Here is a 27,784-nt window from a genome sequence, read left to right as displayed (position 1 = left end):
AACCTTCCCATAGACACCCTTCTAAACCTTGTGGACGGCCTTCCCAGAAGAGTTGAAGCTGTTATAGCTGCAAAGGGCGGGGCCAACTCAATATTGAACCCTACGGACTAAGACTGGGGGCCATTAAAGGTCATGTGTGTGGAAAGGGCGGGGCCAACTCAGTATTGATCCCAGTGGACTAAGACTGGGGGGCCATTAAAGGTCATGTGCGTGGGAAGGGGCGGGGCCAACTCAGTATTGAACCCAACGGACTAAGACTGGGGGGCCATTAAAGGTCATGGGTGTGGAAAGGGCGGGGCCAGTACTTGGGGCAATATAGTATAGATGACTCTGGAGTCCAAAACTTGAAGAATATAACTAATTTTTTTTCTTGCAGACGGGCATTTTGTTCTGAAGACCTCGGGGGGAGATCTGATGTTGCCTCCAGGTTTCAAGGCAGAAGATGACATCAAGCAACAATCTCCAGGAGGAGATCCCATTACTCCACCTGCACATCACAGACCTTCCCATCTGGGGGGATCAATGGATCCTTCTAATCCTGAGGGATCTTCTGATAGATTCCATACTATGATGTCAGATGTACATCTAAGATCAATGGAACCTTCTAATCCTGAGGACTCTTCTGATAGATCCCATACTATGACTTCAGATGTCCACCTGAGTACAACACATCCATCCAATCCCAAGGAGTCTTCTTTATGTGACAGTGCTGACATGGGAGAGCACCCCTTGGGTGAGCATTCATTTTCATGTTCAGAGTGTGGGAAATGTTTCAATAGGTTGGCACACCTTCATACACACCAGAGAATTCACACGGGTGAGCGTCCTTTTTCGTGTTCAGAGTGCGGGAAATGTTTCACCCACAAAGGGACGCTTGTTAGACACCAAAGGGTTCACACGGGAGAGCGTCCATTTTCATGTTCAGAGTGTGGGAAATGTTTCATTAGGATGGGACAACTTCATACACACCAGAGAATTCACACGGGAGAGCGTCCTTTTTCATGTTCAGAGTGCGGGAAATGTTTCATCGATAAAAGAAAACTTCTTGCACACCAGAAAAGTCACACGCGTGAGCATCCTTTTTTCTGTTCAGAGTGTGGGAAATGTTTCATTAATAAAGGAGAACTCCTCGGACACCAGAGAACTCACACGCCTGAGCGGCCCTTTTCGTGTTCAGAGTGCGGGAAATGTTTCACTACGAAAAGGAACCTTCTTAGACACCAGATAACTCATACCAGTGAGCGTCCTTATTCATGTTCAGAGTGCGGAAAAGGTTTCACTCAGAAAGAATGCCTTGTTAAACACCAGAAAACTCACTCTGGTGAGCGTCCATTTTCATGTCCAGAGTGCGGGAAAAGCTTTCTTAGGGTAGATCACCTTCTTACACACCAGAGAATGCACACGGGTGAGCGTCCTTTTTCATGTTCAGAGTGCGGGAAATGCTTCACCGGGAAAAGAGGACTTCTTATACACCAGAGACTACACACGGGCGAGCGTCCTTTTTCATGTCCAGATTGTGGGAAACGTTACACCGACAAAGGAGGCCTTCGTATACATCAGAAAAGTCACACCAATGAGCGGCCCTATTTGTGTTCAGAGTGCGGGAAATGTTTCACGCAGAGAAGAAAACTTCTTAGGCACCAGAGAATTCATATGGGCGAGCGTCCTTTTTCGTGTTCAGAGTGCGGGAAATGTTTCACAGAGAAAGGAAATCTTCTTAGGCACCAGAGAATTCATACGGGTGAGCGTCCCTTTAAAAGGGGGACTCCCCTGTAATAGGCCCGGCTATTGGCAGACCCCTTTCTCATAGAATACATATATATACAGGAAACTTTGATACCCCCCCACCCTACCTTCGATCACACCCTTTACCTGGAGATTGAACCCACATGGTGCACTATACAAGCTACATTGAAGTAGGGGTTCGGTCAAAATCTTCGATCGTTCAGGGGTGTCTTATGAAAGGTGTAGGTCAGAGGAATTAAAGTGAAGAAATATGGTCCTCTGAACAAGCCGGGCTTCCCATATGGAAGAAACATATATTTGAAATATATTATAAAAATATTCCCAAATATATTGACATATTTGAAATGCTACAATTTTAGCCGTATTCAATATATTTCACTTAAAAAAAAAAAAAAAAAAAATATATAGTATGTTGAATGACCAAAGTCTACAGACTTACTGGAATTTTATTTTTTTTTCATACTAGTAGTGGTGGTAATCAACGACTGTGATAGCGCGGCGGGCGATGTGACACGAACTGACACTGGGTGCTAACTGACCAAATGCCACTGACATCCCCAGTGACACCAATACAGACAAAAGCACCGATACTGTACTAGTGACATTGGGCCGGAAGGGGTTAACATGAAGGGCCATCAAAGGGTCCCATATGGAAGAAAAATATATTTAAAAAATATTCTTCCCAAAATTTTGCCGTATATTTGAAATACTACAATTGTGGCCGTATTCAATATATTTTGAAATATATTTCAATAAATATATATAAATAATATGTGTGTGTGATTGATTAGATACAGTCATGGCCGAAATTGTTGGCACCCTTGATATTTTTCCTGAAAATCAAGTATTTCACACAAAAAAGGTATTGCATTAACACATGTTTTGCTATACACATGTTTATTCCCTTTGTATGTATTGGAACAAATATAAAACAGAGGCAGAAAAGCAAATATGACATAATGTCACACAAAACCCCAAAAATGGTCTGGACAAAAGTATTGGCACCCTTAACTTAATATTTGGTTGCACACCCTTTGGAAAACATAACTGAAATCAGTCGCTTCCTATAACCATCAATAAGCTTCTGACACCTCTCACCCGGAATTTTGGACCACTCTTCCTTTGCAAACAGCTCCAGGTCTCTCTTATTGGAAGGACACCTTTTCCCAACAGCAATTTTAAGATCTCTCCACAGGTGTTCAATGGGATTTAGATCTGGGCTCATTGCTGGCCACTTCAGAACTCTCCAGCGCTTCTTTGCCATCCATTTCTGAGTGCTTTTTGACGTATGTTTGGGGTCATTGTCCTGCTGGAAGACCCAGGATCTTGGACGCAAACCCAGCTTTCTGACACTGGGCCCTACAGTGCGACCCAAAATCCTTTGGTAATCCTCAGATTTCATGATGCCTTGCACACAGTCAAGGCACCCAGTGCCAGAGGCAGCAAAACAACCCCAAAACATCATTGAACCTCCACCATATTTTACCGTAGGTACTGTGTTTTGTTCTTTGTAGGCCTCATTCCGTTTTCGGTAAACAGTAGAATGATGTGCTTTACCGAAAAGCTCTATCTTGGTCTCATCTGTCCACAAGACGTTTTCCCAGAAGGCTTTTGGCTTACTCAAGTACATTTTGGCAAACTGTAGTCTTGCTTTTTTATGTCTCTGTGTCAGCAGTGGGGTCCTCCTGGGTCTCCTGCCATAGCGTTTCATTTCATTTAAATGTCGACGGATAGTTCGCGCTGACACTGATGCTCCCTGAGCCTGCAGGACAGCTTGAATGTCTTTGGAACATGTTTGGGGCTGCTTATCCACCATCCGGACTATTCTGCGTTGCAATCTTTCATCAATTTTCCTCATCCGTCCACGACCAGGGAGATTAGCTACAGTGCCATGGGTTGCAAACTTCTTGATAATGTTGCGCACTGTGGACAAAGGCAAATCTAGTTCTCTGGAGATGGACTTGTAACCTTGAGATTGTTGATATTTTGCCACAATTTTGGTTCTCAGGTCCTCAGACAGTTCTCGTCTCCTCTTTCTGTTGTCCATGCTTAGTGTGGCACAGACAGACACACAATGCAAAGGTTAAGTGAACGTCTCTCCTTTTTATCTGCTTTCAGGTGTGATTTCTATATTGCCCACACCTGTTACTTGCCCCAGGTGAGTTTACAGGAGCATCACATGCTTGTAACATTCTTATTTATCCGCAGTTGTGAAAGGGTGCCAATACTTTTGTCCAGCCCATTTTTGGAGGTTTGTGTGACATTATGTCGAATTTGCTTTCTTTCCTCCCTTTTTTTGTTTTGTCCCAATACACACAAAGGGAATAAACATGTGTATAGCAAAACATGTGTTAATGCAATACGTTTCGTGAGAAATACATGATTTCCTGGAGAAATATCAAGGGTGCCAACAATTTCGGCCATGACTGTATATATAGTGTGTGTGTGTGTGTGTGTGTGTGTATGTGTCTATATATATATATATATATATATAATCACTGTATGTTGAAATGCGATTTCATTACAAAATATTTTTTCAAAATACATTTTCAAATATACTGTATGTCTTTAAAAATACAAGTCTACATTTTTGGAATATATTTACAAATATACGGTAAAATTACTTTTTTATATGTTAAAAAAAAATCTAATAACGCATTTCAACATTGTGTGTGCGTGTGTGTGTGTGTGTGTGCGCGCGCGCGCGCGCGCACACAGTGAAGGAAATGTGTATTTGCTCTCTTGCTGATGCTGAATGTTCGCCCACTCACAAAGAAATGATCGGTGTAAAAATCTAATGTTCAGTGTATTGTAACACTGAGAGACAGAATAGCAACAACAAATTCAGCAGAAATGCATGTCTAACAAATGATGACTGATCTGCATGTTCATGAGGGAAATCAGGATTTGATCCCCTTCACAAAACATGACTTAGTACTTAGTGGCAAATTCCTTGTTGGCAATCACAGAGGTCAGACGTTTCCTGGAGTTGACCCCCAGGTTCGCACACATCTCAGGAGGGATTTTGGCCCACTCCTCTTGGCAGATCCTCTCCAAGTCATTAAGGTTTGGTGGCTGATGTTTGGCAACTTTGAACTTTCAGCTCCCTCCACAGATTTTCAATCGGATGAAGGTCTGGGGACTGGCTAGGCCACTCCAGGACCTTAATGTGCTTCTTCTTGAGCCCCTCCTTTGTTGCCTTGGCCGTGTGTTTTGGGTCATTGTCATGCTGGAACACCCATCCACGACTCATTTTGAATGCCCTGGCTAAGGGAAGAAGGTTCTCACCCAAGATTTGATGGTACGTTGCCTCGTCCATCGTCCCTTTGATGCAGTGCAGTTGTCCTGTCCCCTTAGCAGAAAAACACCCCCAAAACAGAATGATTCCACCACCATGTTTCACAGTTGGGATGATGTTCTTGGAGTCATAGGCAACATTCCTCCTCCTCCTCCAAACACGGCGAGTTGACTTGATGCCAAAGAGTTGGATTTTGGTCTCATCTGACCACAACACTTCCAACCAGTCCTCCTCTGCATCATTCAGATGTTCAGTGGCAGACTTCAGACGGACCTGGACATGTGCTTTCTTGAGCAGAGGGACCTTGTGGGCACTGCAGGATTTCAGTCCTGGTCAGGGCAGTGTGTTACCAATTGTTTTCTTGGTGACTGTGGTCCCAGCTGCCTGGAGATCATTGACAAGATCCTCACGTGTAGTTCTGGGATGATTCCTCACTGTTCTCATGATCATTGACACTCCACGAGGTGAGATCTTGCATGGTGCACCAGACCTAGGGAGACTGACACTTGTTTTGTGTTTCTTCCATTTGTGAATGATTGCACCAACTGTTGTCACCTTCTCACCAAGCTGCTTGGCCATAGTTTGGTAGCCCAGTCCAGCTTTGTGTTGGTCTACAATCTTGTCCCTGACATCCTTGGACAGCTCTTTGGTCTTTGCCATGATGGAGAGTTCGGAATCTGATTGTTTGATTGCTCCTGTGGACAGGTGTCTTTTATACAGGTAACAAAATGAGATTAGCAGCACTCCCTTTAAGAGACTGCTTCTAATCTCAGCTTGTTACCTGTATGAAAGACACCTGGTAGCCAGAAATCCTGCTGAATGATAGGGGATCAAATCCTTATTTCCCTCATGAACATGCAGACCAGTCATCATTTGTTAGACATGCATTTCTGCTGAATTTGTTGTTGCTATTCTGTCTCTCAGTGTTACAATACACCGAACATTCGATTTTTAGAGCGATCATTTCTTTGTGAGTGGGCGAACATTCAACATCAGCAGGGGAGCAAATACACATTTCCTTCACTGTGTATGTGTGTGTATATATATATATAATGTGTGTGTGTATATGTATGTGTATGTTTTGTAATTTAAATTTTTTTGTAATATATTGCATACGGATAAAATTGTATTTCAAATATATTTTTCTTCCATGTGGGTGGTGGCTATATATAGACAACAATATGAAGGGATGATGTATTTATCCTACAGAAAGAATCAATGTAAAAAAAAATATACCGTGGGGATTTCTCCATCACCGATATGCCTTTGCAGATTATTTTATAGATTGTTTTAGATTTATAAATTGCTTTTGGATCTTTCATGTAATTGCAATATTTTTACTGTCCTGCAGCAGGCGGAATGGTCGATGCCGATCAGTCAATGTATGTTAATCGGTAATTCTCATCTTGTAAAATAAAAAAAATGCTCAACACTTTATAACATGTTCTCAGCCTTCTTCTTTTTTTTTTTTTTTTTTTTTAACCAATTGATCATAACTTTGAGATGGTTGGTGAGGAGGAGAGCTGTCAGAGAATGTAGTGTGGATGGTGGGGGGAGGAGAGCTCTAAGAGAATGTAGTGTGGATGGTGGGGGAGGAGAGCTGTCAAAGAATGTAGTGTGGATGGTGGGGGGAGAAGAGCTGTAAGAGAATGTAGTGTGGATGGTGGAGGAGAGCTGTAAGAGAATGTAGTGTGGATGGTGGAGGAGAGCTGTCAGAGAATGTAGTGTGGATGGTGGGGGGAGGAGAGCTGTCAGAGAATGTAGTGTGGATGGTGGGGGGAGGAGAGCTGTCAGAGAATGTAGTGTGGATGGTGGGGGGAGGAGAGCTGTTGGAGAATGTAGTGTGGATGGTGGGGGGAGGAGAGCTGTCAGAGAATGTAGTGTGGATGGTGGAGGAGAGCTGTCAGAGAATGTAGTGTGGGTGGTGGAGGAGAGCTGTCAGAGAATGTAGTGTGGATGGTGGGGGGAGGAGAGCTGTTGGAGAATGTAGTGTGGATGGTGGGGGGAGGAGAGCTGTCAGAGAATGTAGTGTGGATGGTGGGAGGAGAGCTGTCAGAGAATGTAGTGTGGATGGTGGGGGGAGGAGAGCTGTCAGAGAATGTAGTGTGGATGGTGGGGGGAGGAGAGCTGTCAGAGAATGTAGTGTGGATGGTGGGGGGAGGAGAGCTGTTGGAGAATGTAGTGTGGATGGTGGGGGGAGGAGAGCTGTCAATCATAGCCACTGAGCTAATGAGGAGAGAGAAGGGGTGGGGCCAAGCCACAGCTCCGTGTTTGAATGGACACAGAGCAGCAGGTGCCCCCATAGCAAGCTGCTTGCTGTGGGGGCACCCAACAGGAGGAAGAGGTCAAGAGAGCCTGCGGGGGACCTGAGAAGAGGAGGATCCAGGCTGTTCTGTGCAAAACCACTGCACACTACAGGTAAGTATAGCATGTTTGTCATTTCCCCCACGAACCCACCCAACCAGTTGTCCCCTGGATTTTGTTCCCTCGCAACTACTACTGTCCCCTCTTCTTCTGTCCTATGCTCCATCACTCATGTCTTCAGTCTCTCAACAAAACTCTTGTTTCCTTTCGGATCGATTTGCTAAGTTACTAATTCAGATTTGTTGTAATCATTTAGTTTAGTTTTGTTTCTTTTATTTGTTTTCGACCAGATTTGAATTTTTCCAATGGATTAGAAGTATCCAATTTGAGTCGAAAGTTTTGAATCAATCCAAATTCATTGTGAAGAATTCCTGGTTCTATTCTATTTGAAATTCAACATTTTAATTTTAGAAGGTGGTTGTGTTCTATTTAATTCTATTCTGTTTTATTCTTTTCTGTTCTATTCTGTTTTACTTTATTCCTTACTATTCTATTCCTCCCTCCTCACTCTCCCTCCTTCTCCTCCCCCTCCCTCCTTCTCCTCTTCCTCCCTTCTCCTTATTCTCCCTTATTCTTCCCTCCCTTTTTCTTCTCCTCCTCCTCCCTTCTTTCTCTTCTCCTCCCTTCTTCTTCTCCTCCTTCTCCCTTCTTCTCCTCCTCGTGTTTTCTCCTTTTCCTCCTCATTTCTTCTCCTCCTCCTCCTCCTCCCTTCTTCTCCTCCTCCTCCTTCCTTCTTCTTCTCCTCCTCCTCCCTTCTGCTTCTTCATCTCCTCCTTCTCCTCCTCCTCATCCCTTCTTCTCCTCCTCCTCCCCCTTCTTCTCCTCCCTCCTTCTCCTCCTCCCTTCTTCTCCTCCTCCTCCTCCCTTCTCCTTCTCCCTTCTGCTCCTCCTCCCTTCTTCTCCTCCTCCTCCCTTCTTCTCCTCCTCCTCCCTTCTTCTCCTCCTCCTCCCTTCTTCTCCTCCTCCTCCCTCCTTCTCCTCCTCATCCCTTCTTCTCCTCCTCATCCCTTCTTCTCCTCCTCATCCCTTCTTCTCCTCCTCATCCCTTCTTCTCCTCCTCATCCCTTCTTCTCCTCCTCATCCCTTCTTCTCCTCCTCATCCCTTCTTCTCCTCCTCCTTCCTTCTTCTCCTCCACCTCCCTTCTTCTCATCCCTTCTACTGGTCTACTGTTGGCTTCTCGCTCTTAGATACTCCAGTGGCGGGATGTGCCTACAACAGTTTCTGCCCCCTCTAATTTATGGTATCTTCATTCCTCATTTTCTATTTTGCAAAATATAAAATAAAAACCACAGAACTGAACATAAATGCCCCTTATAATAGTCTATGGAAGTATGCAGTCCCGGGAACTCCAAAATTGTAAGCCTACCAGGGCATAATTGAAACTCCAAGAGCCTCATATTTCCCGAGAGAGGTGGGCTGGTGGACCCAATTGGTGCAATGTTCGTGAAGTATATTGGGGGATTGCCCACATTCTTAGGGGTATGGTTTGAAAGTTCTATTCCCAAAATAATTAGTTCTCATAAAAAAGGGCATTTACCAGTGCTGAGCTGGTCCCACACTTACCTAGAAAATACCCTAGAAATTGCCCAATCTGTGGTGAAAACACTGGTAATTGGTATAGCAAGTGGGCAACCAAGTTGGGTAACACACTAAGAAGAAGGCTAGGCCTGGAGAAAAAAAAAATAAGCGCAGGGTCAACATGACTAAGGGGGATAGAGGGACAACAGAGGGTTAAATTATGGTATTAATGCTTACTTTATTGGATGGGGGATGTTGGGAAGGGTCTCCCAGGGAGGAAAAGGAGGCTCTGTCCTCAGGAAGTCCAGTGCGGGGAAGTTTGGAAAAAGAAGAAGCTTCCCACCCTCCCTCCCCTTGGTGCTTTGGTTTGGATTGTCATGGCGGCCTTGGAGATGGTTGGTCTTTGGAGGAGGAAAGAATTCTCTATGGAGACAGATTCGGGACCCATCAGTGGTATGGGGACCTCGGTACATTCCAGTTAACAAGGGGTTAACTTGGAATAGGTAAAATGGTGGTCACTACGGATAAGTAGGGTTCTCCCCGAGCCAGTGTGTTGCGGCTGGAGATAAGTATAGATATAAGTAAATATAATTTTGAAATATATTGAATATGGACAAAATTGTACTATTTGAAATATATGTCAATATACTTGGGGAAAATATTTTTAAGATATATTTAAAATATATTTTTCTTCCATGTGGGTCATTCCATAGTTTTACATTTATACATAATAAAGCTCTATCCAATTGTTTTTCATTTCCTCATTTTATTTTCTGGATGTGATGTGAAGTATAATCTGTGTGTAATCATTGATGTACCCGAATAGAGGAATGGACCCGAGGCAGCCGAGAGAATGATGCAACGTAACGTAGACTGCGGTATTTATATTCAACAAAAGATGGTGATGTCATGTATTGTAGGGACCGCAAAGACAGGAAGTGATGTAGAGTGAAGACAGGAAGTGATGTTACGTATGAACAGGAAGTTCCGGGTGAGTCGGGAGGAAGTAGAGAGGAGACATTGGTGGAAGTGGCAACAGAGGAGGTAATAAGTTCTTATTTTCCTCTTCCTCCACCGTCATGTCCATTGATTTCATCCATATTCACTGTGACGTCTTTTATGGTTATAGACCGGATACATCCTAAATATAGAACCATTTATCCAACCGTCCATCCAGAGCCTCTGGTTTATAGACCAGATACATCCTAAATATAGAACCATTTATCCAACCGTCCATCCAGAGCCTCTGGTTTATAGACCAGATACGTCCTAAATATAGAACCATTTATCCAACCATCCATCCAGAGCCTCTGGTTTATAGACCGGATACGTCCTAAATATAGAGCCATTTATCCAACCGTCCATCCAGATCCTCTGGTTTATAGACCGGATACGTCCTAAATATAGAGCCATTTATCCAACCGTCCATCCAGAGCCTCTGGTTTATAGACCGGATACGTCCTAAATAAAGAACCATTTATCCAACCGTCCATCCAGAGCCTCTGGTTTATAGACCGGATACGTCCTAAATAAAGAACCATTTATCCAACCGTCCATCCAGGGCCTCTGGTTTAGAGACCGCATACGTCCTAAATATAGAACCATTTATCCAACCGTCCATCCAGGGCCTCTGGTTTATAGACCGGATACGTCCTAAATATAGAGCCATTTATCCAACCGTCCATCCAGAGCCTCTGGTTTATAGACCGGATACGTCCTAAATATAGAACCATTTATCCAACCGTCCATCCAGAGCCTCTGGTTTTTAGATCAGCTACATCCCATAAAACAACCATTTGTCATGCTTGATCTAACCCTTCTATCTAAACATTAAAAGAGTTAATTATCAGCTTATTATTCATTGACAGAGAGGGGTGTCCCATCTAGATGACACAACCAAATCAATAGACATGGATGAAGACCACAGCGAAGTGACTGAGAGGATACTAAACCTCACCCTGGAGATCATCTACCTGCTGACCGGAGAGGTGAGGAGGATTCTGGGAGGTCACATGACATCACTCCTATCTCTATTAATAAAACACATACCTGACCGGAGAGGTGAGGAGGATTCTGGGAGGTCACATGACAGCGCTCTCATCTCTATTAAAAAAACACAGACCTGACTGGAGAGGTGAGGAGGATTCTGGGAGTCTAACATGATGTTCCTATTGGTTCCCTAATACAGAGATTTCCTCTTCTGAAGTCAGATGATCATATGACCATCACAGTGCCTCCATGTGACTCCCTAAACCCTGAGAGACACAACATGCAGAAGATTCTAGAAGTCACCAAGAAGATGATGGAGCTGCTGACAGGAGAGGTGAGCGGTGCCGGGAATTCTGGGACATTCTCCAGTAACAGACAAGGGATGTGTCTGGATGGTGACTGTATCATTGTGTGTGTCAGGTTCCTATAAGGTGTCAGGGTGTCACTGTCTATTTCTTGATAGGATTGGGGGTTTGTAGATGACCTCTCTGAGGACGTGAAGACAGAGAAGTGCCAAAGATTCACATCACCGGGTAAGAGGAGACTTTATTGGAATGGAGAGAGCAGTACGGAGGATCCACCTAGATCCCCCATCATCTGATGAACACATAGAAACAATGGATTCAGTCAGTGTGTGTGTTTCCTATAGATGGATCCAGTCATGGGAACCCACCAGAGAGATGTCCCCATCCTCTGTATTCCCGGGATTCCACACAGGAAGGTCACACCATCCCTCACCATCATCAGGTAGATGGATCCAGTCATGGGAACCCACCAGAGAGATGTCCCCGTCCTCTGTATTCCCAGGGTTCCTCACAGGAAGGTCCCACCATCCATCACCATCATCAGGTAGGTGGGACTGACCATGTTGATCTAAAATAAATAAATTATGAGCGGACATTCTTCTGTGTAATCTCTTGATGTATTCTATCATCTTTGGGCTTTAGGGTGAAGATCTGAAAGACATCAAAGTTGAGGTTAAAGAGGAAGAAGAAGAGAAGTTGGTGAGTGGAGATCAGCGGTCTATGGAGGAGGAGGAGATGATTAGGGATTCTCTATATACGGACACAAGTAAGTAAGAAATACTGAATGCAGAAACAATTCACATTAGTAGAGACCCCGCCAAGGTCCCGTTGCACCACATCCTTGGGTTGTCTGGCACACTAAGGTTTGACCATTGACCCCTTGCATCTCTTCATGTATTTCTTTGGTCCTTTCCTTTTTCCCTTCCGGTTTCCTCTTTCTCCCCCACCTCTCCCCCACTTCCCCTGTTTGCTGATGCGTTTCACCTCACCCACAGGGCTTAGTCAACTATTATTCATACTGTGGTGTAATGATTGCTTGCAATTCCATGCCAGAGCTTGGGGAAACTTGGCGCTGGACCAACATATATGATTCCTGAATGTAAGACTAGAAAAAATATTTTTTAATTTTTATTTAAAAACTGTTTTCTTACAGATGGACGCTTTGTTCTGAAGGCCTCGGAGGGAGATCCGATTTTATCTCCAGATTTCAAGGCAGAAGATAACGATGTCACAGAATGTTCTCCAAGTTTGCCCATTACTCCTACTACACATAACAAGCCTTACCATCCGGAGGGTTTAACGGATCCTTCTAATCTTGAGAAATCTTCTGATAGATCCCATACTATGACTTCAGATGTCCATCTAAGATCAATGGGTCCTTCTAATCCTGAGGAACCTTCTGATAGATCCCATACTATGACTTCAGATGTCCATCTAAGATCAATGGGTCCTTCTAATCCTGAGGAACCTTCTGATAGATCCCATACTATGACTTCAGATGTCCATCTAAGATCAATGGGTCCTTCTAAAACTGAGCAACCTTCTGATAAATCCCATACTAGGACTTCAGATGTCCATCTAAGATCAATAGGTCCTTCTAAAACTGAGGAACCTTCTGATCAAACCCATACTGTGACTTCAGATGTCCATCTAAGATCATTGGGTCCTTCTAAAACTGAGGAATCTTCTGATCAATCCCATACTATGACTTCAGATGTCCATCTAAGATCAATGGGTCCTTCTAAAACTGAGGAACCTTCTGATAGATCCCATACTATGACTTCAGATGTCCATCTAAAATCAATAGATCCTTCTAAAACTGAGGAATCTTCTGATCCATCCCTTACTATGACTTTAGATGTCCATCTAAGATCCATGAATCCTTCTGAAACTGAGGAATCTTCTGATAGATCCCATACTATGACTTCAATTATCCAACTGAGATCTCACAGTGTGGGTACATCAACAGATCCATCCAATCCCAAGAAGTCTTCCATATGTGATGGAGGGCACACAGGAGAGAGTTCATTGTCATCTCCAGATTGTAAGAACTCTTCCACTAATAACAGTGCACTACCTAAACAGCAGAGAAGCCCCGCGGGTGAGCGTCCTTTCTCATGTTCAGAGTGTGGGAAATGTTTCTTTCGGAAACAATACCTTCTTTTACACCAGAAAATTCACACTGGTGAACGTCCCTTGACGTGTTTAGAGTGTGGGAAATGTTTCACTAAGGAAGAACACCTTCTTACACACCAGAGAATTCACACCAATGAGCATCCCTATCCATGTTTAGAGTGCGGGAAATGTTTCCTTAGGATAGGTCCCCTTCTTATACACCAGAGAGTTCACACCGGTGAGCGCCCTTACCCATGTTCTGAGTGCGGAAAAGGTTTCACTAAGAAGGGACACCTTCTTGCACACCAGAGAATTCACACAGGTGTGCGTCCCTATTCGTGTTCAGTGTGCGGGAAATGTTTCACTGAGAAAGGACATCTTCTTCAGCACAGGACGTTTCACACAGGCGAGCGTCCTTATCCATGTTCGCAATGCGGAAAATGTTTCAAGCAGAAAAGTGCACTTTTCACACACCAGAAAATTCACACAGGTGAGCGTCCTTTCTCATGCTCAGAGTGCGGGAAATGTTTTACCGAAAAAGGAAACCTTCTTCAACATCAAAGAATTCACACGGGCGAGCGTCCCTATTCATGTTCAGAGTGCGGGAAAAGTTTCAGGCAGCAAAATGCACTTCATACACACCAGAGAATTCACACGGGTGAGCGCCCTTACGCATGCACAGAGTGCGGGAAATGTTTCATTTACAAAGTACGCCTTCTTCAACACCAGAAAATTCACACAGGGTAGCGCTCTTTGTCCTGGTGCAAACGTTTCATTCACAGTGAAGGCCTTAACATCAGAGAGCGCTCACAGGCTACTTTTTTTTACCCTTCCTGCCCCAGCCTCTGACTCTTCCTTTCAGACTTTAATGGCGCTCTACACAAGTTGTGTGGAATTGTGGGTTCGGTACAAATGTTGGATTTTTCTGGGGTGCGTTTTGATAGTTATAGGTATTAAAGTATAGTAATATGGTCCTCTAAACCAGTGGTCTCCAAACTGTGCCCAGGGGCCAGATGTGGCCCTTCGCTTGATTTTATCTGGTCCTTGGGGCACTATTCCTCCCACTGACACCAATGAGGGGGCACTATTCCTCCCACTGACACCAATGATGGGGCACTATTCCCATCACTGACACCAATGATGGGGCACTATTCCTCCCACTGACACCAATGATGGGGCACTATTCCTCCCACTGACACCAATGATGGGACACTATTCCTCCCACTGACTCCAATGATGTGGCACTATTCCTCCCACTGACACCAATGAGGGGGCACTATTCCTCCCACTGACACCAATGATGGGGCACTATTCCCATCACTGACACCAATGATGGGGCACTATTCCTCCCACTGACACCAATGATGGGGCACTATTCCTCCCACTGACACCAATGATGGGACACTATTCCTCCCACTGACTCCAATGATGTGGCACTATTCCTCCCAATGACACCAATGATGGGGCACTATTCCTCCCACTGACACCAATGATGGGACACTATTCCTTCCACTGACACCAATGATGGGACATTATTCCTTCCACTGACACCAATGATGTGGCATTATTCCTCCCAATGACACCAATGATGGGGCACTATTCCTCCCACTGACACCAATGATGGGACACTATTCCTCCCACTGATACCAATGATGGGGCACTATTCCTCCCACTGACACCAATGATGGGGCACTATTCCTCCCACTGACACCAATGATGGGACACTATTCCTCCCACTGACACCAATGAGGGGGCACTATTCCTCCCAATGACACCAATGATGGGGCACTATTCCCATCACTGACACCAATGATGGGGCACTATTCCTCCCACTGACACCAATGATGGGGCACTATTCCTCCCACTGACACCAATGATGGGACACTATTCCTCCCACTGACACCAATGATGGGGCACTATTCCTCCCAATGACACCAATGGTGGGGCACTATTCCTCCCACTGACACCAATGATGGGACATTATTCTTTCCACTGACACCAATGATGTGGCATTATTCCTCCCAATGACACCAATGATGGGGCACTATTCCTCCCACTGACACCAATGATGGGACACTATTCCTCCCACTGACACCAATGATGGGGCATTATTCCTCCCACTGATACCAATGTTGGGGCATTATTCCTCCCACTGATACCAATGATGGGGCACTATTCCTCCCACTGACACCAATGATGGGACACTATTCCTCCCACTGACACCAATGATGGGGCACTATTCCTCCCACTGACACCTGTGGTGGGGCATTTTCTTCTCCCACTGGTGACAGTCTGACCCCCCCCCCCTTCCCCCCCCCCCCCCCCAAGCTTGAAGGACAGTAAACTGTCACTTTGTTTAGAAAGTTTGGAGACTGGTCTAAACAAACAGCGCTGACTTGGCCCCACACTCACACAGATGACACCATAGAATACATGGTGATACATGGCCAGATATGGCGAGACATGGGGGGAACAAAGCAGGAAATGCCGACAATTCAAGGACGGCCAAACCAATACAAGGACAATGAACAAACAATGGCGCCAAGACACAGGCAAGAGCCTGAAGGAACAATGACTGGAGCCCGGCCCATCGATTCTCTTTGTGTTCTACTGGATGCAGAAAGGATCTCTGTGAAGATGCATCAACCCTCATTGTCCAATCAGGAATCATCTTCCACCGAGGAACCTCTTTATAGACAGCCATTGGCTGCCTGACTCCATGACTCTTGTTTTACTCTACCGAAGACGCAATTTTCAATTTTTACTTAAATTAGAAACTCTGAGTTTCTGAAAGATTTATTTTCTGGTCATAAATATTCTATTCTTGTAAAATAAACAAAAAAAAAGCTCCTCGCTTCACAAAATTCTGTCTGAGCCCCTTTTTTATTTTAAATGTTTTAACCAACAACCAGAATTCATAGATGAGCGTTGATTGGAAGGTGCCATCAGGCTGGAGGAAACCAAACCAAAGGAAAGCACACTCATCTCCCAATTTAGCAGCTTTAAAATGTAATAGATGGTGATGGGCCGAACAACCTCCCCTGTTTGGTTCGCTGCTGACTACTCAAGCTTCCAAGGTCCAGTTTCCAGGTGCCATCCTGTAGACCACCATCCTCAGTCCTCTTCTAGTATGCCTCCATTGCTGCTGACTACTCCAGCTTCCAAGGTCCAGTTTCCAGGCGCCATCCTGTAGACCACCATCCTTGGTCCTCTTCTAGTATGCCTCCATTGCTGCTGACTACTACAGCTTCCAAGGTTCAGTTTCCAGGTGCCATCCTGTAGACCGCCATCCTCGGTCCTCTTCTGGTATGCCTCCATTGCTGCTGACTACTCAAGGTCCAGTTTCCAGGTGCCATCCTGTAGACCGCCATCCTCGGTCCTCTGCTGGTATGCCTCCATTGCTGCCAAATACTCAAGCTTCCAAGGTCCAGTTTCCAAGAGCCATCCTGCAGAAATCCATCCTTGGTCCTCTCTGGTATGCCTCAATTGCTGCTTACTACTCAAGCTTCCAAGGTCCAGTTTCCAGGTGCCATCCTTGGTCCTCTTCTGGTATGCCTCCATTGCTGCTGACTACTCAAGCTTCCAAGGTCCAGTTTCCAGGTGCCATCCTGCAGACCGCCATCCTTGGTCCTCTGCTGGTATGCCTCCATTGTTGCTGACTACTCAAGCTTCCAAGGTCCAGTTTCCAGGTGCCATCCTGTAGACCGACATCCTCGGTCCTCTGCTGGTATGCCTCCATTGTTGCTGACTACTCAAGCTTCCAAGGTCCAGTTTAAAGGTGTCATCCTGGAGACCACCATCCTCGGTCCTCTTCTGGTATGCCTCCATTGCTGCTGACGACTCAAGCTTCCAAGGTTCAGTTTCCAGGTGTCATCCTGCAGAAAGCCATCCTCAGTCCTCTTCTGATATGCCTCTATTGCTGCTGACTACTCAAGTTTCCAAGGTCCAGTTTCCAGGTGCCATCCTGCAGACCACCATCCTCAGTCCTCTTTTGGTATGCCTCCATTGCTGCTGACTACTCAAGCTTCCAAGGTCCAGTTTCCAGGTGCCATCCTGTAGACCACCATCCTCGGTCCTCTGCTGGTATGCCTCCATTGCTGCCAAATACTGAAGCTTCCAAGGTCCAGTTTCCAACAGCCATCCTGCAGAAAGCCATCGATGGTCCTCTCCTGGTATGCCTCCATTGCTGCTTACTACTCAAGCTTCCAAGGTCCAGTTTCCAGGTGCCATCCTGCAGACCGCTATCCTCGGTCCTCTTCTGGTATGCCTCCATTGCTGCTGGCTACTCAAGCTTACTGTTTGGATTTATTGTAAAGTATAATCTTTGTGAAGATGGATCCTAATAGAAGAATGGAACACAAGGCCGAGGGCAAAATGATGAAACTTAACGTAGGGTGTGATATTTATATTCAACACAAGGTGACGGTCTTGCGTATTGTCCATGGAAAGACAGGAAGTGATGTAAGAGTAGGAGCAGGAAGTTCTGGGTGAAAGGTGAGTTGGCCAGAAGTAGAGAGAAGACGTTGCTGGAGATGGACACAGAGGAGGTAACAAGATATTATTTTATTTTTACACCCAGTAAAAGGCCATAGTGCTCTCCATATACATTTTAAAAGGAGGAGGAAATAATATGAAAGGTCCATCTCCATTCCTCAATATAATGTCATGCTCCCAACAAATGAGGAGGAGATACTGGACACCATATGAGAGGTCCATCTCCATTCCTCAATATAACATCATGTTCCCAACAAATGAGGAGATATTGGACACCATATGAAAGGTCCATCTCCATTCCTCAGTATAACGTCATGTTCTAATGTACAGCACTGAGCGAACTATTGGCGCTTTATAAATACTGTATAATAATAATAATGTTCTCAACAAATGAGGAGGAGATACTGGACATCATATGAAAGGTCCATCTCCATTCCTCAATATAACGTCATGTTCCCAACAAATGAGGAGGAGATACTGTACACCATATGAAAGGTCCATCTCCATTCCTCAATATAACGTCACATTCCCAACAAATGAGGAGGAGATGCTGTACACCAAATGAAAGGTCCATCTCCATTCCTCAATAGAATATCATATTCCCAACAAATGAGGATATGCTGTACACCATATGAAAGGTCCATCCCCATTCCTCAATATAACGTCATGTTCCCAACAAATGAGGAGGAGATACTGGACACCATATGAAAGGTCCATCTCCATTCCTCAATATTACGTCATGTTCCCAACAAATGAGGAGGAGATACTGGACACCATATGGAAGGTCCATCTCCATGCCTCAATATAACGTCATGTTCCCAACAAATGAGGAGGAAATACTGGACACCATATGGAAGGTCCATCTCCATGCCTCAATATAACGTCATGTTCCCAACAAATTTATAGTTTTCTGTTATGATTGCACCCAATCCAATGCTAGAGCTTTGGGAAAGTTTTGCATGCTAAACGTATATACTGTATATGACTCCTAAATGCAAGACATATAAAAACAAACATATCAAGTATGAAAAATTTCTTTCCAACAGATGGATGGTACTTTTTAAAATTTAAATATGTCGGAGAGACATCTTATATCTCCAGATTGTACTGCAGAAGACAGTGACATTGCACAATGTTCGCCAAAAATTAAATTTTACTGGTCAGTAAGATCAATGGATCCTTCATATCCCAAGGAATTTTCTGATGAATCACATATTATGACTTCAGATGTCCATCTAAAAATATTGGATCCTTCTAATTCTGAGGAATCTTCTGATAAATCTCATACTGTGACTTCAGATGTCCATCTAAGATCGATGGATCCTTCTAATCCCGAGGAATCTTCTGATAGATCCCATACTATGACTTCAGATGTCCAGCTAAGATCAATGGGCTCTTCTAATTTTAAGGAATCTTCTGATAAATCTCACATTTTGATTTCAGATGTCCATGTAAGATCAATTGACCCTTTAACTTCTGAGGAATCCTCTGATAAATCCCATATTTTGACTTCAGATGTCCATCTAAAACCAATGGATCCTTCTAATTCTGAGGAATCTTCTGATAAATCCCTTATTTTGACTTCAGATGTCCATCTAAGACCAATGGAACCTTCTAATTCTGAGGAATCCTCTGATAAATCCCATATTTTGACTTCAGATGTCCATCTAAGATCAATGGAACCTTCTAATATTCAGGAATCTTCTGATAAATCCTATATTTTGACTTCAGATGTCCATCTAAGATCAATGGATCTTTCTAATCCTGAGAAATCTTCTGATAATTTTCATACTGTGACTTCAGATGGCCATCTAGGTTCTCACAGTGCTGAAAGATCATCAGCTCCACCTCATCCCATGAAATCTTCTTTAACCCATGAGGGAATTCACAGAGGAGAGTATTCATTGTCATGTTTGGTGTGCGGGAAATCTTTCACTGAAAACAGAAAGCTTCTTACACACCAGAGAATTCACACAGGTGAGCGCACTTTCTCTTGTTCGGAGTGCAGCAAGTATTTCAGCAAAGAAGAACAGCTTATTTTACACCAGAGAACTCACAGGGGTCAGCGCCCGTTCTCCTGTTCAGAGTGTGGAAAATGTTTTACACAGAAATTCTCCCTTCTTATACACCAGAGAAGTCACACAGGTGAGCGCCCTTTCTCATGTACAGGGTGTGGGAAATGTTTCACTAACAAAAGAGATCTTGTTAGACACCAGAGAATTCACACAGGCGAGCGTCCTTTTTCGTGTTCAGAGTGCGGGAAATGTTTCACTGTTAAAGGAGACCTAATTAGACACCAGCGAATTCATACAGGTGAGCGTCCTTATTCGTGTTCAGAGTGTGGGATATGTTTCACTCAGAAAGGAGACCTTGTTAAACACCAGAGAATTCACACGGGTGAGCGCCCCTATTCATGTTCCGAGTGCGGGAAATGTTTCATTGAGAAAGGGGACCTGGTCAGACACCTGAGAATTCACAAGGGTGAGCGTCCCTATTCGTGTTCAGAGTGTGGGAAGTGTTTCATTGAGAAAGGAGACCTCGTTAGACACCTGAAAATTCACACGGACGACCGTCCTCATTCATGTTCAGTGTGCGGGAAATGTTTCACAGAGAAAAGAGACCTTTTGAAACACCAGAGAATTCACACGAATGAGCGGCCTCTTACAGACCAGAACAGACACACCGCCGAGCATCCTCACTGCGTTCAGACTGTGGAAAATGGTTTGCAGATACAAAAAATCTGAGACATCGGGGAAAAGGCACCTACGGATTCCTTCAACAAATGTACGAACTGGCTTTTAACGGGAAGAACGGTGGATATGGAGGTCTGTGGGCTGAGGGGGGCGATTTATCAGAATCTGAAAGCTTCTTGATCCCCGACTGTCTCCTGGTCCTTTAAGGGTTCTAAAAGCTGGGAGGGGGGGCCTTCAGGTCATGTGACCAATGAAGTTGGCTGCCACATGATCGGAAAACTCTTGATTGTAAGTATGCATCGGGAGTTTCCCTCGTATAAGTGACCCTCCCTATGTATAAGTTACTCATTTTCAAAAAGTTATATTGTAAATAAAATAATGGAAATGCTGAAATGTTTTTTGAAAAATTCAAAATGATTGATCTTGTCCTATCCACAGCGATCCTCTACCATTCACAAAGATCCTCCCCCATCCTGGCACAAATGACAGTTCCCAGGCTGGCTGCTGAACGTCAACAAGCTGTCTTGAGCTGCTGGCTGATGTCATTTACCAAACGTGGGGATGACAAAATTATGTCAAAAACATCACCCAGGATTGATCAGAATCTGAAAGTTCTCTTGAACCCCTTGGCACCGACTGTCTCCTGGTCCTTTAAGGGTTCTAAAAGTCGGGAGATGGGCCTTCGGGTCATGTGACCGCTGTAATTGGCTTCCACGTGATCGGAAAGCTCAAGTATCCATTGGGAGTTTACCGATCCACACCGGCTACCATGCATGGAGCGCGCTCTCAGCACGGTGAGTTATTTTAACTGGGGCGCATTAAGGCCCACCCACCAAGCAACCACATAGCCGCTCACGGCCAGCGCAAAAAGGCCAAGATAAGAGGGCCACCAGATATCTGTTGAACGTCAACAAGCTGTCTTAAGCTGCTGACTGATGTCATTGACCAAATGTGGGCATGACAAAATTATGTCAAAAACATCACCCAGGATTGATCAGAATCTGAAAGCTCCCTTGATTCCCTTGGCACCAACTGTCTCCTGGTGCTTTAAGGGTTCTAAAAGCTGGGAGGGGTGGCCTTCAGGTCATGTGACCGTTGTAATTGGCTTCCACATGATCGGAAAGCTCAAGTATGCATTGGGAGTTTACCAATCCACATCGGCTACCATGCATGGAGCGCGCTCTCAGCACGGTGAGGTATTTTAACTGGTCCACATTAAGGCCCACCCAGCAAGCAACCACATAGACGCGTACGGACGGTGCCAAAAGGCTAAGATAAGAGGGCCACCAGATATCTGTTGAACGTCAACAAGCTGTCTTGAGCTGCTGGCTGACATCATTGACCAAACGTGGGCATGACAATATTTTGTCAAAAACATCACCCAGGATTGATCAGAATCTGAAAGCTCCATTGAACCCCTTGGCACCGACTGTCTTCTGGTCCTTTAAGGGTTCTAAAAGCCGGGAGATGGGCCTTCAGGTCATGTGACCGTTGTAATTGGCTTCCACATGATCAGAAAGCTCTCAAATGCAAGTATGCATCAGGATTTTGCCAGCAACATCACCCTGGATTGATCAGAATCTGAAAGCTCCCTTGATCCTCTTGGCACCAACTGTCTCCTGGTTCTTTAAGGGTTCTAAAAGCCAGGAAATGGGCCTTCGGGTCTTGTGACCATTGTAATTGGCTGCCACATGATCGGAAATATCTCGATTGCAAGTATGCATTGGGAGTTTACCGATCCTTACCGGCTACCATGCATGGAGCGGGCTCTCAGCACAGTGAGTTATTTTAACTGGGTCGCATACAGGCCCACCCACCAAGCAACCACATAGATGCGTATGGCCGGTGCCAAAAGGCCAAGATAAGAGGGCCACCAGATATCTGTTGAACGTCAACAAGCTGTCTTGAGCTGTTGTCCGACCTAATTGACCAAATTTGGGCATGACAAAATTATGTCAAAAACATCACCCAGGATTGATCATAATCTGAAAGCTCCCTTGACCCCCTTGGCACTGACTGCCTTCTGGGGCTTTAAGGGTTCTAAAAGCCGGGACATGGGCCTTCAGGTCATATGACCGCTGTAATTGGCTTCCACATGATCGGAATGCTCAAGTATGCATTGGGAGTTTACCGATCCACATCGGCTACCATGCATGGAGCGTGCTCTCAGCACGGTGAGTTATTTTAACAGGGCCGTATTAAGACCCACTTGCCAAGCAACCGCATAGATACGTAAGGCCGGTGCCAAAAGGCCAAGATAAGTGGGCCACCAGATATCTGTTGAACGTCAACAAGCTGTCTTGAGCTGCTGGCTGACGCCATTGACCAAACGTGGGCATGACAAAATTATGTCAAAAACATCACCCAGGATTGATCAGCATCTGAAAGCTCCCTTGAACCATTTGGCACCGACTGTCTCCTGGTTCTTTAAGGGTTCTAAAAACCAAGAGGGGGCTTCAGGTCATGTGACCGCTGTAATTGGCTTCCACATGATCGGAAAGCTCAAGTATCCATTGGGAGTTTACCGATCCACACCAGCTACCATGCATGGAGCACTCTCTCAGCACGGTGATGTATTTTAACTGCTCCGCATTAAGGCCCACCCGCCAAGCAACCGCATAGATGCTCACGGCTGGCGCCAAAAAGCCAAGATAAGAGGGCCACCAGATATCTGTTGAACGTCAACAAGCTGTCTTGAGCTGTTGTCCGACGTCATTGACCAAATGTGGGCATGACAAAATTTTGTCAAAAACATCACCCAAGATTGATCAGAATCTGAAAGCTCCCTTGATCCCCTTGGCACCGACTGTCTCCTGGTGCTTTAAGGGTTCTAAAAGCTGGGAGACGGGCCTTCAGGTCATGTGACCGCTGTAATTGGATGCCACATGATCAGAAAGCTCAAGTATGCATTGGGAGTTTACCGATCCACACCGGCTACCATGCATGGAGCGCACTCTCAGCACAGTGAGTTATTTTAAGAGGGCTGCATTCAGGCCCACCCACCAAGCAACCACATAGATGCGTATGGCCGGTGCCGAAAGGCCAAGATAAGAGGGCCACCAGATATCTGTTGAACGTCAACAAGCTGTCTTGAGCTGTTGTCCGACCTAATTGACCAAATTTGGGCATGACAAAATTATGTCAAAAACATCACCCAGGATTGATCAGAATCTGAAAGCTCCCTTGATCCCCTTGGCACCGACTGTCTCCTGGTCCTTTAAGGGTTCTAAAAGCCGGGAGATGGGCCTTCAAGTCATGTGACCATTGTAGTTGGCTTCCACATGTTCATACTTTCCACATGATCAGAAGCTCTTGATTGCAAGTATGCATCAGGGATTTGTCAAAAACATGGATTCCTGAGAGCTTGATTACAATTAGAAACAAGCTGATGGGTGGCTGGGAGGGGTCATGGACTTATGGAAGTATTAGCACCACTAAATGAATAGCCGAAGGTTGCAGCAGGCAGGGGGTCGGGTGGGTGGTTGACCTGGCCAAATATATCCATTTGGTTCTGCCTGGGTTTGGGTTTCATGGTGAATCCACAGCTCATTTCTCACTGGTAGTTGTTACAGCAGGTTCCCAGCAAAGGTGGGTAAGAAATGAACAATAAAGACAATACACAGGGCAACAGGTGAGCAACTGTGACAATAAATGGACAATTGTACAAATACATGGGCAAGGTACGGGGTGAGGGCTGCGATACATCGGCAACAAAATGCAGGAACAATGACTGCATCCCAGCCTGCCTATTATTTCCTTGTTGGAGACCATATATATGTGTCTAGGTAACAGGTGTGGAAAGGATTACAGTACAAATATACTACCCTAACCATCCAATCAGAATTTGTATCCTAAAATCCATGGTAAGTTAAAGGCCTTCTAATATACAGTCAGGTCCATAAATATTGGGACAGCGACACAATTCTAACATTTTTGGCTTTGTACATCACCACAATGTATTTGAAATGAAACTAACAAGATGTGCTTTAACTGAAGACTGTCAGCTTTAATTTGAGGGTATTTACATCCAAATCAGGTGAACGGTGTAGGAATTACAACAGTATGTGCCTCCCACTTGTTAAGGGACCAAAAGTAATGGGACAATCGGCTTCTCAGCTGTTCCATGGCCAGGTGTGTGTTATTCCCTCATTATCGCAATTACAATGAGCAGATAAAAAGTCCAGAGTTCATTTCAAGTGTGCTATTTGCATTTGGAATCTGTTGCTGTCAACTCTCAAGATGAGATCCAAAGAGCTGTCACTATCAGTGAAGCAAGCCATCATTAGGCTGAAAAAACAAAACAAACCCATCAGAGAGATAGCAAAAACATTAGGCGTGGCCAAAACAACTGTTTGGAACATTCTTAAAGAAGGAACGCATCAGTGAGCTCAGCAACACCAAAAGACCCGGAAGACCACGGAAAACAACTGTGGTGGATGACCGAAGAATTCTTTCCCTGGGGAAGAAAACACCCTTCACAACAGTTGGCCAGATCAAGAACACTCTCCAGGAGGTAGGTGTATGTGCGTCAAAGTCAACAATCAAGAGAAGACTTCACCAGAGTGAATACAGAGGGTTCACCACAAGATGTAAACCATTGGTGAGCCTCAAAAACAGGAAGGCCAGATTAGAGTTTGCCAAACGACATGTAAAAAAGCCTTCACAGTTCTGGAACAACATCCTATGGACAGATGAGACCAAGATCAACTTGTACCAGAGTGATGGGAAGAGAAGAGTATGGAGAAGGAAAGGAACTGCTCATGATCCTAAGCATACCACCTCATCAGTGAAGCATGGTGGTGGTAGTGTCATGGCGTGGGCATGTATGGCTGCCAATGGAACTGGTTCTCTTGTATTTATTGATGATGTGACTGCTGACAAAAGCAGCAGGATGAATTGTGAAGTGTTTCGGGCAATATTATCTGCTCATATTCAGCCAAATGCTTCAGAACTCATTGGACGCTTCACAGTGCAGATGGACAATGACCCAAAGCAGACTGCAAAAGCAACCAAAGAGTTTTTTAAGGGAAAGAAGTGGAATGTTCTGCAATGGCCAAGTCAATCACCCGACCTGAATTCGATTGAGCATGCATTTCACTTGCTGAAGACAAAACTGAAGGGAAAATGCCCCAAGAACAGGTAGGAACTGAAGACAGTTGCAGTAGAGGCCTAGCAGAGCATCACCAGGGATGAAACCCAGCGTCTGGTGATGTCTATGCGTTCCACACTTCAGGCTGTAATTGACTGCAAAGGATTTGCAACCAAGTATTAAAAAGTGAAAGTTTGATTTATGATTATTATTCTGTCCCAATACTTTTGGTCCCTTAACAAGTGGGAGGCAAATATGCAAACTGTTGTAATTCCTACACCGTTCACCTGATTTTGATGTAGATACCCTCAAATTAAAGCTGACAGTCTGCAGTTAAAGTACATCTTGTTTGTTTCTTTTCAAATCCATTGTGGTGGTGTATAGAGCCAAAAATCTTAGAATTGTGTCGATGTCTCAATATTTAGGGACCTGACTGTAGGGGGTGAGTGGTGAAGGACTTCCTTAAATTAGTGGTCACTGGGAAGAAGAAGAACCAGTTGTGGTCAGATAAAGGTACACTTGAAAGGTACATGGAAAGAGAAGATACAGCAGACAATGAGGGGAGAGCTGTCGGAGAATGTAGTGTGGATGGTGGGAGGAGAGCTGTCAGAGAATGTAGTGTGGATGGTGGGGGAGGAGAGCTGTCAGAGAATGTAGTGTAGATGGTGGGAGGAGGACAGCTGTCGGAGAATGTAGTGTGGATGGTGGGGGGAGAGCTGTCAGAGAATGTAGTGTGGATGGTGGGGGTAGGACAGCTGTCAGAGAATGCAGTGTGGATGGTGGGGGGAGGAGAGCTGTCAGAGAATGTAGAGTGGATGGTGGGAGGAGAGCTGTCAGAGAATGTAGTGTGGATGGTGGAGGAGAGCTGTCAGAAAATGTAGTGTAGATGGTGGGAGGAGAGCTGTCAGAGAATGTAGTGTGGATGGTGGGGGAGGAGAGCTGTCAGAGAATGTAGTGTGGATGGTGGAGGGGGAGAGCTGTCAGAGAATGTAGTGTGGATGGTGGAAGAGGAGAGCTGTCGGAGAATGTAGTGTGGATGGTGGGAGGAGGAGAGCTGTCAGAGAATGTAATGTGGATAAGGGAGGAGAGCTGTCAGAGAATGTAGAGTGGATGGTGGGAGGAGAGCTGTCAGAGAATGTAGTGTGGATGGTGGGAGGAGAGCTGTCAGAGAATGTAGTGTGGATGGTGGGGGGAGGAGAGCTGTCAGAGAATGTAGTGTGGATGGTGGGAGGAGAGCTGTCACAGAATGTAGTGCGGATGGTGGGGGGAGGAGAGCTGTCAGAGAATGTAGTGTGGATGGTGAAGGGAGAGCTGTCAGAGAGTGTAGTGTGGATGGTGGGGGGAGGAGAGCTGTCAGAGAATGTAGTGTGGATGGAGGGGGGAGGAGATCTGTCAGAGAATGTAGTGTGGATGGTGAAGGAGAGCTGTCATAGAATGTAGTGTGGATGGTGGAGGAGAGCTGTCAGAGAATGTAGTGTGGATGGTGGGAGCAGAGCTGTCAGAGAATGTAGTGTGGATGATGAGGGGAGGAGAGCTGTCAGAAAATGTAGAGTGGATGGTGGGGGGAGGAGAGCTGTCAGAGAATGTAGTGTGGATGATGAGGGGAGGAGAGCTGTCAGAAAATGTAGAGTGGATGGTGGGGGGAGGAGAGCTGTCAGAGAATGTAGTGTGGATGGTGGGGAAGGAGAGCTGTCAGAGAATGTAGTGTGGATGGTGGGAGGAGAGTTGTCAGAGAATATAGTGTGGATGGTGGGGGGAGGAGAGCTGTCAGAGAATGTAGTGTGGATGGTGGAGGAGAGCTGTCAGAGAATGTAGTGTGGATGGTGGAGGAGAGCTGTCAGAGAATGTAGTGTGGATGGGGGAGGAGAGCTGTCAAAGAATGTAGTGTGGATGGGGGGGGAGAGCTGTCAGAGAATGTAGTGTGGATGGTGGAGGAGAGCTGTCAGAGAATGTAGAGTGGATGGTGGGGGGAGGAGAGCTGTCAGAGAATGTAGTGTGGATGGTGGGAGGAGAGCTGTCAGAGAATGTAGTGTGGATGGTGGGGAAGGAGAGCTGTGAGAGAATGTAGTGTGGATGAAAAAGGAGAACTGTCAGAGAATGTAGTGTGGATGGTGGGAGGAGAGCTGTCAGAGAATGTAGTGTGGATGGTGGGAGGAAAGCTGTCAGAGAATG

At 45.2% G+C, this 27,784-nt stretch overlaps 4 protein-coding genes across 4 annotated transcripts in view; all 4 read left to right on the top strand.

The window, feature by feature from the left end:
- Window positions 1–16,200, top strand: part of LOC149440495 (uncharacterized) — a 36,090-nt gene extending 19,890 nt beyond the window's left edge. The window contains 2 exon segments of the mRNA XM_089658586.1: window positions 743–1,741; window positions 13,239–16,200. Coding sequence (XP_089514712.1) covers window positions 743–1,741; window positions 13,239–14,083 — 1,844 coding nt within the window. The 3' untranslated portion in view covers window positions 14,084–16,200.
- Window positions 9,908–12,480, top strand: LOC149440496 (uncharacterized). The gene is made up of 6 exons (XM_089658584.1): window positions 9,908–9,971; window positions 10,796–10,915; window positions 11,116–11,250; window positions 11,380–11,449; window positions 11,566–11,765; window positions 11,864–12,480. The coding sequence occupies exons 2-6, from the start codon at window positions 10,838–10,840 to the stop codon at window positions 11,993–11,995; spliced, it is 615 nt and encodes a 204-aa protein (XP_089514710.1). The 5' UTR covers window positions 9,908–9,971; window positions 10,796–10,837; the 3' UTR covers window positions 11,996–12,480.
- A 1,628-nt stretch (window positions 16,201–17,828) lies between the features above and the next one.
- Window positions 17,829–20,916, top strand: LOC149440494 (uncharacterized). Its single transcript, XM_089658570.1, has 2 exons — window positions 17,829–17,883; window positions 18,877–20,916. The coding sequence occupies exon 2, from the start codon at window positions 18,904–18,906 to the stop codon at window positions 20,572–20,574; it is 1,671 nt and encodes a 556-aa protein (XP_089514696.1). The 5' UTR covers window positions 17,829–17,883; window positions 18,877–18,903; the 3' UTR covers window positions 20,575–20,916.
- LOC149440491 (uncharacterized) overlaps window positions 17,830–27,784 on the top strand; it is an 83,130-nt gene continuing 73,175 nt past the window's right edge. The window contains exon 1 of the mRNA XM_089658587.1: window positions 17,830–17,883. The gene's annotated coding sequence lies outside the window, so the exon portion shown is untranslated. The remainder of the gene's footprint in view (window positions 17,884–27,784) is intronic.

The sequence above is a fragment of the Staurois parvus genome, unplaced genomic scaffold, assembly GCF_062004578.1.
Source record: "Staurois parvus isolate SC_StPar_1 unplaced genomic scaffold, SC_StPar_1.0 ptg001079l, whole genome shotgun sequence".
NCBI classification, from domain to species: Eukaryota; Metazoa; Chordata; class Amphibia; order Anura; family Ranidae; genus Staurois; species Staurois parvus.
Note: the sequence above shows the minus strand (reverse complement) of the source record. Positions and strands in the feature narration are given on the sequence as shown.

What these genes read in the sequence shown, in the direction of transcription:
- LOC149440496 (XM_089658584.1), top strand. Translation starts at nt 10,838, where the DNA reads ATGGATGAAGACCACAGCGAAGTGACTGAGAGGATACTAAACCTCACC. An exon ending in TGGAGCTGCTGACAGGAGAG is followed by an intron (nt 11,251 to 11,379) that starts GTGAGCGGTGCC and finishes ATTTCTTGATAG; the next exon opens with GATTGGGGGTTTGTAGATGA. An exon ending in CCATCCATCACCATCATCAG is followed by an intron (nt 11,766 to 11,863) that starts GTAGGTGGGACT and finishes TTTGGGCTTTAG; the next exon opens with GGTGAAGATCTGAAAGACAT.
- LOC149440494 (XM_089658570.1), top strand. Translation starts at nt 18,904, where the DNA reads ATGTCGGAGAGACATCTTATATCTCCAGATTGTACTGCAGAAGACAGT.